Raw genomic sequence first — 10,381 nt, 5'->3', positions numbered from 1 at the left:
TTCCTTTCCTTTCCTTTCCTTTCCTTTCCTTTCCTTTCCTTTCTCCTTTCCTTTCCTTTCCTTTCCTTTCCTTTCCTTTCTCCTTTCTTCTTTTCCTTTCCTTTCCTTTCCTTTCCTTTCCTTTTTCCTTTCCTTTCCTTTTTCCTTTCCCTTCTTCTTCTTCTTCTTCTTCTTCTTCTTCTTCTTCTTCTTCTTCTTCTTCTTCTTCTTCTTCTTCTTCTTCTTCTTCTTCTTCATCTTCCTTCCAATTGAAATTTTCTGTTTTCCCCACTCTTTTTGAGTTCATCAAGTGCTGTTATCTCAGAGTTCAGCTGGCTGGCTGGAGCCTCTGAGTCTACCACTGTTGTCTGCTGGCTCGTTTGGCTTTTGCTTTTATTGACTTCTTTCCTTGTGTCAGCTTCTTCTGACAGTGTGCCAGGCAGCACATATGAGAATTTCTTTAAAAATAGCAGCAAGACACATAAACACACACCAATCAGTTTTTCATCACTGTAATGGATACCAGAAACTAGATGGTTTGTGGTAGAAAAGAACTCTGTCTCATAGGTCAGGAGGGTCAAAAGCATAGCAAGTGACTTCACAATAGCTGGAGCAGACACAGACATTGCATGGTCAGAAGCCAGAGGCACTCACACAGCAAGATGGGAGTCTCTGTGTTATTTTCTCACTTGCTGTTTTCAGGGACTCAGAGCTATGGCAGATCAGGATGACACAAACACATTATAAATGTCACTATTTTCTGGGTTGCCTAGTTCAATAAAATGTGGGCTAAAGTCCACAAATTCCGGCTTTTGTTTAATTTCTCCTAACCTTTGTGACTCTAACTCAGTAAGATCTGAGAGATTTGGTGTGGCCCTCAGTTTGCCTTCAGACTTTTGTCTCCAAGGCCCCATGGCTATCAGAGTACTGCTCACTTCTCCAGGCCTCCTTCTGAAAGCAGTCAGTGTTCCTGCCAGGGCAAAGGTCTCCTTCAATGTTAGATTCACCCTGCAAGGCCTGTCTTCAGTTGGTTGTTGGCAACATTTCAGGGCTCTCTCTTATCCCGACAGATCTTTTTTTTTTAATTTTTAAAAAGTTTTTATTAATTACACTTTATTCACTTTGTATCCTCCCATAAACCCCCTCCCCTTCTAATCCCATCTTCCCTCCTCCTTCCCCATGCATGCCCCCCCCCAAGTCCACTGATAGGGGAGGTCTTTCTCTCCTTCCTTCTGATCCTAGACTATCAGATCTCATCAGGAGTGGCTGCATTGTCCTCTTCTGTGGCCTGGTAAGGCTGTTCCCCCATCAGGGGGAGGTGATCAAAGAGCAGGCCAATCAGATTATGTCAGAGGCAGTCCCTCTTCCCATTACTATGGAACCCACTTGGATACTGAACTGCCATGGGCTACATCTGTGCAGGGGTTCTAGGTTATCTCCATGCATGGAGATATGCATCTCAGGAAAGACCCCTGTGCTCAGATTTTTTGGTTCTGTTGCTCTTCCTTGTGGAGCTCCTGTCCTCTCCAGATCTTACTATTTCCCACTTCTTTCATAAGATTCCATGCACTCTGCCCAACAGTTGGCCATAAGTCTCAACATCTGCTTTGATAGTCTGCAGGGCAGAGCCTTTCAGAGGCCCTCTGTGATAGGTTCCTAACTTGTTTCCTGTTTTCTTCTTCTTATGCCCATCCTGTTTGCCTTTCGGGATGGGGATTGAGCATTTTAGCCAGAGTCCTCCCTCTTGATTAGTTTCTTTAGGTTTACAGATTGTAGTAGGTTTATCCGACAGATCTTTTTAAAAATGTTTTCCTCAGGCTGGAGGGATGGCTCAGAGGTTAAGAGCACTGGCTGCTCTTCCAAATGTTGTGAGTTCAATTCCCAGCAACCACATAATGGCTCACAGTCATCTATAGTGGGATCTGGTGCCCTCTTCTGGCATGTGGGCAGAACACTATATATAATAAATAAATAAATCTTTAAAAAAATGTTTTCCTCCTCATCCCTCACTTCCTCTGGGGGTTAGGGCTACCCAGGTTTTTACAACTGAGGGTGGAAGTCCTTCCTTGCCTCTTTTTGGGTACTCATAGACTATTTTCCAATGCTTAGAAAGCACGAAGCCTTGAGGCTCCTGGAGGCCTTCAGTTAAGCATGCCAGAGGCAGAATAGTGAGGCACTTGTTGCTCACCTTATAGCTTTGTCATGAAGGACAAACTGCAGATTCTCTTCATGATGCTAGTGGGTCTTTTGATGCTAACCTCAGTAGAGGTTCAGGATATGCACATAATTGTAATCATACAACACAAGTTCAAACATGTTTATACACATGTGCAAATAGACACAATACATGCACACACAAATGCAGAAATCTGCACACAGACAACTTGTATACATACTACACATAACACACTTATGCTCATGTGTATACACATGAATACATACAGACCTACCACACACATCCACATATAAGTCACACATCCCACACATGCACAAACACTATCCCTATGACCTCCGATGACGATTACCATCTCTAGGAAATAGTTTACTCCTCCTGGGTTTCAGACACAAAAAGTAAATTTAAATTGCATTTGATATTGACATTTCATTTTTTAAACTGACAAGCAAAAACGGCCTGGAAAGATGTTTCAGTGGTTAAATGCACTTACCGCTCTTCCAGAGGACCTGACTTCAGTTCCTAGCACTCACGTTAGACAGCTCTCAGCTGCCTTTCTCTCCAGCTCCATTCTGTGCCATCTTCTGGCCTCCTCAAGTACTGCACTTGTGTGCACAGACTACACACCTATTAAATAAGAATCTTTTCAAAAGACAAGCAAAAATCAAGTGGTGCAGTATCACGTGTTTATTAATGAGATAAGCAGGGCTGGGCCTGGTGGGTGGGGGAAAGGGTGATGAAAGGTAGGCAAAGCCTGCAGGTCCTGAGGTAGGGAAGGAAGTGAATGAGCGAAGAAAAAAGGAGATGTGAGGAAGCCCAGCGTGGAGGAGACCTGCCATCCTCTCTCAAGACTGTGAGACCAGGCATGGGTTCTTAGGGCCTGAGAGGGCCTCACTGCAGAAGCCTTGGTGCAGAACCTTCATGTCTGGCCTTTGATCCAGATTTTAAGGTGAAACGTAGTTTCCAGGCACCCAGGAACTGAATCTGAATCCTGCAGGTGTATAGAGAAAAGGTGGGGTAGTTTGGGGGAGCAGTACCAGCCACTGCATACTGTGGAAGGGACAGCAGGAAGGAGAGGGGGTGCCACGGCCCTGAGCACAGGCCTATTGAGGGAGGGCTGCAGGGAAGGGAGGGCTGATAGTGAGGGAGGGCTGATCACCCTGCCTAAGTAGGAGCTCCTTGATTGACTCTCATTCACTTTTTAGACTACTAGGAGAGAAGGTCGGGAATGTGGCAAGAGGAATAAACATCGCAGTTGTTAATTGTAAGTGGTACTTGTGTTTCTCAGGAAATCCCTCAAAGCCTGAAATAGCATTTCCACAGAGACCTTGATGTTTCTTTCAAAAAGTCAATATGTGTGTATGCATATGCACAGTCATCTGAGTATGGGCACACATATGTTACAGTCTATGTGGGGGTTAAAGAGCAACCTCAGATGTGGGTTCTCACCTCGCTCTTTCCTTGGGATCTCTTCTTTGGGTCTCTGTTTTTGTTTTGTTTCTTTTTCTTTTTTCTTTTTTTTTTTTTTTTTGCCACTGTGCACACTAGACTAGCTGGCCAGTGAGTCTCCACCTCTCATCTCCACACAGGATTACTGGGATTACAGACACACAGTTCTGTGTCAGTTTTACACAAGTTTTTGGAATTTGAACTCAGCTCTTCATACTTGCAAGGCAAGCATTTTATCCACTGAGCCATCTCCCCAAGCCAAGACCATGGGTTCAACACATAATGTCATATCTAGGTCTACATTGTAATGAGTTCTAAGATGATACAGCTGTTTAATAGTCTTACTCTACAAACCATTTATGGTTCAACAACAACAAAATAAGCAAAAACTGAATCTTAGACTTTGCTATTGAGGAAGGGCAGGCAGAGAAGACAGTGAAGCTCAGATCCACACAGGCTCTGGGGATCCTTTTGCTCTCGGAGCTGGGGACCGAGTAGAGGGAAACAACACTGACCAGTTCTCTCTGGCTGCTGTGGGCCATGGGATCCTGTGCAGGATGCATGAGCCTCCTCTGGGATGGTAGTAATTTTAGGGGTCCCTTGCAGTAGGAACCATAACAGGTGAGAAAACAGGGGTCATACAGAAAGCAGCCAGCTGCAGAGCCAGTGACGCTAGGGCGGTGGGGCAGGACAAAACACTCTCAGTCAGATGACCCCTTTGGACACCTAGTGTGACGTGGAAATGTCTGGAGGGCTCTGATAGTTAAAAGGGAAAGAAGAGGAGCTTAAGATCCTGTAGCTGACACAGACCAGAGAGTCCTAGAGAAGTGGCCAGGTACCTTCTCCCTGGTGGAGGTGCTCCTTGGAGGTCAGCTTATTGCTCTGTGACTTCCTCGGGAGAAATAAAAACTTCCATTCACCCCAAACAAGGAAGGAGCAGATAGGCCAGACACAAAGCCCAGTGGGTCTAGACTGGTGACATAAATGATATAAATGAATTTGTTTGGGCTGTTCACTGCAGCCTGGGTGACTCACAGACAGCCTTGCCACAGCCATTTCCCAACCCTCTGCCTACCAACGTCCTACTTTATAGGCTCGCAGGCACAGCAGCAAACCCAGTTCAGCCCTCCTCTTAGTGTTGAAGAGGCAGAGGTGGCTGCAGGCTCATACAAACTGGGGTGCTAAAACTAAGCTCAGGTTCCATGTCTCCATGTGCCCTGACCTTGCTCTTACAGTTCTGGTTTCAGCAAACACTGACCATGGGAAGGACGACTTGTAGCCTATAGGAGGACAGCCTGTATTGCTGCAGGTTGGGATAAAGATAACCATAAGATGGAGTTGCTCTGGTCAGAGTTTGGAAGAATAATCCCATCACACATCCCTTCTCCAGGCTAGGGACCACTCTATCCTATTTCCTCCAGAGTCCCTTAAAAGAAATGTGCCCAAAATGGTGGCTAGCACTACAGCATACACTTGGTCCCACGAACTTTCTCTTAAAAGGCTGTTTCTCTTACTTTCAGATGAGACTGGGAAGGTGATAGCAACAAAGTACTTTGATATGTACGAAGGTGGTAAGAAAGCCTTTTCCAATTGAAATGAAGACTGTGTAGACCCCATGGGGAAACTGAGGCATGGCTTGATGAAGAAGCAGAGTCTCTTTGGCATGTGTTTATCATATGTAGGTTCGGTCACAGTTCTGAGCCCTGTGCTCTAGGACATCACCCTTGGGACTGACCTCTTATTCCTGATGGAAGAGGTGGCTAATGGGTGCTTGCATAAGCTGGGGTTGGAGCCAGGTTCAGGTTTAATTTATTCAGGGCTTTCCACTCTGTATGGCTTGCCTTGTTTCCATCTTTGTTTGTTTGCTATACCCCAAGTACTTGCTGCAAGTTGTCCATGTCCCCTGGGCTTCTCTAAGATAGCTTCCCATGGAGCCCCTGACAGCACTCCTGAGGAGGTAGTGGAGGCACTGACTGTTCCCTGAGACCAGTAGAGGGAGCAGGGGGTGCAGAATAGGTGGGGGGGGGGTGGGAGCCTCCCTCACTGAGAAGACTGAACTGCTGTCTGGCCTTGATCCTCCAGACAACTCTGGGCCAATGGTCAAGTTCATTCAGAGCACCCCTTTGAAATCCCTGCTGTTCATGGTGACGCACGATGATGGGAGCTCCAGGTGAGTGTGCAGCCAGCCAGGAGGAAGGCAAAGGCCCCGGATCTGGCAACTCCTAGAGAGTGAGATGCTTTCATGAGGGAAGGGAAGAAATGGTCGCGGCAAGTGCCGGAAACCACTCCCACACCTGCATCAGGGCACGTTTCACGCACAGAGACATGTGCACACATGCACACATTCATGGCTCACACACAATGCACACACAGACTCAAACACACCTGCTTATTTGTACGCAGAAGTTTATACACAAGCTCACATGCATGCACACGTGTTTGCAGGCACACATATAAACACACGTAACTATCTACCAGGAGTTCTTATGTAACTCAATGACTCTCTAAGTACATCCCACTAGTTCAAAGAGCCTGTGGAAATACAGAGCTCCTTGCTTAGAAAGTGGACTTGTTTCGGGACACTGGGCCTTTTTGCCCTCCTTCTGCAGCCTTCCTTGGCTCCCTCGGCTGAGCTGTTGGAGCCTTCTAATGCTTTCTCCTTTGACCCAGACTGCAGGCCCAAGCGAAGGACGCCATAGAAGCCCTTGGAAGCAAAGAAATTAAGAATATGAAGTTCAGGTCAAGTTGGGTATTTGTTGCAGGAAAGGGCTTTGAGCTCCCTTCAGATATTGAGAGAGAAAAGGTGAGTGTTTTACCCATTCCCTCTCAGACAGGGCTGTGGGGTGTGAGGTGTCTCATCAACAGTCATTTATACACAGAGCACTGGCAGCCCATTCACTCCATTCCAGACTCCTTCAGTCTCAATGGAGTCTGCAAATGGGATGCTGGGATTGGTCTCTGTCCCTGGTGTGGCCGTGCTGTTTGGGCAGGAGCTAACCTCCTTTAGTCCCTCCTCTGGGGGTGGCACTCACACAGTCACAGAGGGACTTCCTGGGGCAGTTATATATGAACCACTTCTAAGATGAACTGTCAAGTAGGCATGGACAGAGTGGCTTTGGCTGATTGCCATCCTTGAAGGAGTCATCTGTGGCTTGATGCCTTCATTTATCAAAGAAACAGGCAAAGGAGGGAAGTGAGCAAAGTTCCAATGAACATCCCAGCTGATGGGGCATGCTACATGGCTGTGCAAGGTCGATGCCTCTGGGGAGCATCACCCCTTTTTGACAGACATAAGTGGGCCTGAAGAGGAGACTGGCTGTACCAACAAGGTCCATAGCTCTGATAAGGCCATCTTCCTGCTTAGCTAGAATTCCAAAAGGGCAGAGCTTGCCCCTTCCCCAGGGTTACACCAGGTCACATGATTCAGCTTGAGCCTTTGCTTCCACTGTCTGGCATCATGGTTTAAAGAAGACAGTTGCAGCCAGGAGCAGCTGAGTCTCCTCTGGTTGGTATAGTCTCTTCTAGGAGGAGGGTGACATCTAGGTCACTGTTACTAGCTCCAGAGATCCTGTCCCTTCTGGAGCACCCTCATATCTGAAACAGGAACCTGGAGGCCATGATTAGGTTGACATGTGCCAGTCAAAGCATGTTTTCACCATGACCCCCGGTTAGTTTATACACAGAAAGCCAGCCCTTCAGTGTTGAATATCTGTGGGCAATGGAGGCCTCATGGTCACCTTCAAAGGGAGGAGGCTCTGGCTGGTGGCTCTCTAGGCCCAGAGAGATTGAAGGAAGACAGGCATGAGAGTAGGGCACAGGGATTCAAGGTGAGGTTTGCTGAGAACACACATGGTTTTGTTTAAGCTTCAGTTTTCCTTTGGTACCAGTGACTGTGTAGTGGGGTGCCCTGACCAGCGGGGGTTCAATGAATGGGGTGGGACAAGAGACACGAAGAATGAAGACCAAGACAGGCTGTGTGATCAAGGTCTTATTTATTTGAAAATTTTCACACAACTTTATAGGGAGAAGGCAGGAAGGGAAAATGCATCAGCAAAGTAGTTTATGATACAAGAGATAGCAGGGTGGTTTATGATGCAAAATACCGCAAGAATATTTGCTAAAAGAAAACAAGAATGTTAGCTAAGATATCTCAAGATGCTCTAGCCTGACAAGCAGATGTCTCATAAGTTCCTGGAACATAAATCTCTCACCCATGACCTTGTTGCAGCTGTTGGTAACTTTCCAGTAGCTGGCTTTGGCTCCCAGTAGTGGGGAGATACCCCACTTGTGTTGGCTTTGGGGGCACACTCTGAGAGTGAATTTAGGATTCCCTTCACTCCAAATGACCCATACCACAGACAGATGTCTCCTTAGGCTATGTGGACAAGCTAGTTCAGATCCTTACCAGCAGGAAAGGGATAAAGACACACCAAAGTGGGCTCAAGGAAGAAGGCTTAGGTCTCAAAACCTACTCCAAAGCTGCAGTCATCAGAATGGCTTGGCATCTGTGAGGACAGGCATATAAGAGTGAGTAGAGCTAGAGTTCCAGAGACCACAAGGTTTCCCTCAGACCTCACCGGATGATTTTGTCTAGTGAACCAAGACTATCTCTTTAGGGGTGAATAGTTTCTTTAATAAAGTGCAGGGGGAACTACATATCACATGGGGAGAAAATGGATTTGGTTCCCTGCCACACACCACATACAACAATGCAGAATGAGTCAAACACCTAAAGGGTAAAATACCTAAAGAGGTAAAACTGCCAACCTCTCTCAGCAGGATAGCAAAACAGGCAGAAATCTCCACCATCCTGGGCTAGTCAGGGGCTTCTGGAAGAGTGCAGTGTTACAGCAAAAGGAAAAAGATAAAACATTCAGCTTCAGAATTACAGAGCTTTCTGTTCCAAAGTTATACACGAAGAAAGAAAACAGCCAGGCACCATGGTCTGTCATTTTAGCACTCAGGATGTGGAGGTGGAACAATCAGGAATTCAGGCCATTTTTGGCTACCGTTGAGTTCAAGGCCACCTTGGGCTGCTTGAGATCTTATCTCAAACAAGAGCTACAAAGTGAGAAGAAAACCACAGAGTAATTGTAGGAGAAAAATATTTGCAAATAACAGACTTGTGTCCAAAATATATAAAGAGCTCTTATAATTCAATGATTAAAAAGATAACCCAATAAAAATAGCCAAAACCTCTGAATAGATGCTTCTTCAAGGAAGATGTGCACACAGACTGGTGATAAACTGTGGACAGAGGCTTAGTAGCCCAAGTCATGACAACAAAAACAGCTCAGATCTCAGTGAGCTGGAGCCTCAGGCTCACTGTGGTGGTTGTAATCATAACTTGTAGTGAGACAGGTAACTGGTGAAGAACATGTGCCGAGCCTCGAATGCTCGAGTGGCTAGAAGAGACGTAAAATGAGGAACAGTGGCAATTTCTTCGAATTAAAAGAGACAGTTCCTCTTAGCCCAACAAGCTTATTTGTGAGCATGGCTTCCCTCAGGAACTGGGGTACAAGTTTACACAGCTGTGCTCTTCCAGCCAGAGGGCGGTGTCAACATAGGCTAACCGCGAGGAGGAATATTCAGCCGTGTCCGTACTGAAACTGCCATAAGCGATTGCATTGGAGATTCTTGAAAACACTATGCTGAGTGACACAAGCAAAAGCAGATGTGATGTGTTGTGTGCTTCCATTGTTAGACAAAATTTCTAGAATGAACAGATCCAAGGGGACAGCAAGTAGGTTAGTGGCTGCTTGGGGTGGGGAAGGACAGGAATGGCTGCTGCAGTGTGAGGCTCCTCTTTCAGGTGATGCCATGTCTTAGTGGCTGTGGTGACAGGGGCATGCGCTGGGAATGTGGTAAATGTTGTCAGCAGTTGAGTTTCACAGTATGTGAGTTAGGTTTCAGTGGGGTTGTGGTGTAAGAAAAGGCAGTAGGCTAGGATGCTCCACTGCCAGTGAAAGAATTGAAGATGTGGTCATAATGTCCACTCCAGTGTGAATACATGTTTGCTGAGTGACAAGTGCTAATGCCCTCTGGCAGTGGCCTGTGTGGAGTCTGGACTGCATGGTCCTGTCCCCACAGCTGAGAGCTAGATAACGAGCTGTCCCCCTGGCAATGCACACCAAACGCACACCTACGTGGATCAAAAGTAAACAGAATGTGGGGCCAGCTCACACTGCTGCAGCTGTTCTCACGCGCTCTTGGCTGCCCTATCAGGCCGCGCTGGCGACTGCACAAGACCCCATCCTCTGGGAAAGGACTACAGCTGCATTTAAAGGCTATTGAGAGACACTGAGCCTGGGTGTGGTAGTTTGGGTCTATAATCTCAGTACTTGGAAGGCTGAGGGCAGGAGCAGCACTGTAGGTTCCAGGCCAGCTTGGACTACAGAATAGGATGCTCTTTAGCTAAAGAAGCTGAAGAAAGGAAAGGGAGGCAGAAGAAAGGGATAGAAGGAGGGCAGCCAGGAAGTAAAGATGAAATGACAGAAAGAATGGGCTGGAGAAGAAAGAGGGGCACTGAGAAATGTAAGCTCAGCTTGGGCTAAAGAGAGTGCTGCCGTGAGACTTCTGCTCCCAGCAGACACGATCCCGCAGGTTTTGATGAGCTTAGTGGATAAACGACACCCTTTTCTTCCCCTCACAGATCAACCACTCAGATCCATCTAAGAACAGATACTCAGGCTGGCCAGCAGAGATACAGATCGAAGGATGCATACCCAAAGGGCTGAGCTAGCAATGTCTGGACTTCAATAAATGTGTTTTGTGCATATA

General features: G+C 46.8%; 1 protein-coding gene across 3 annotated transcripts in view; it reads left to right on the top strand.

Moving 5' to 3' along the window:
* The window catches only part of Fam3b (FAM3 metabolism regulating signaling molecule B), a 31,574-nt gene extending 21,193 nt beyond the window's left edge, over positions 1 to 10,381 (top strand). For all 3 annotated transcript variants that reach the window (XM_055615015.1, XM_055615013.1, XM_055615014.1), the window contains 5 exons: positions 3,358 to 3,416; positions 5,122 to 5,172; positions 5,684 to 5,771; positions 6,272 to 6,404; positions 10,254 to 10,381. In XM_055615015.1, coding sequence (XP_055470990.1) covers positions 3,358 to 3,416; positions 5,122 to 5,172; positions 5,684 to 5,771; positions 6,272 to 6,404; positions 10,254 to 10,343 — 421 coding nt within the window. In that variant the 3' untranslated portion in view covers positions 10,344 to 10,381. The remainder of the gene's footprint in view (positions 1 to 3,357; positions 3,417 to 5,121; positions 5,173 to 5,683; positions 5,772 to 6,271; positions 6,405 to 10,253) is intronic.

The sequence above is a fragment of the Psammomys obesus genome, unplaced genomic scaffold (genome assembly GCF_907164565.1).
Source record: "Psammomys obesus unplaced genomic scaffold, mPsaObe1.curated_primary_1811, whole genome shotgun sequence".
NCBI classification, from domain to species: Eukaryota; Metazoa; Chordata; class Mammalia; order Rodentia; family Muridae; genus Psammomys; species Psammomys obesus.
Note: the sequence above shows the minus strand (reverse complement) of the source record. Positions and strands in the feature narration are given on the sequence as shown.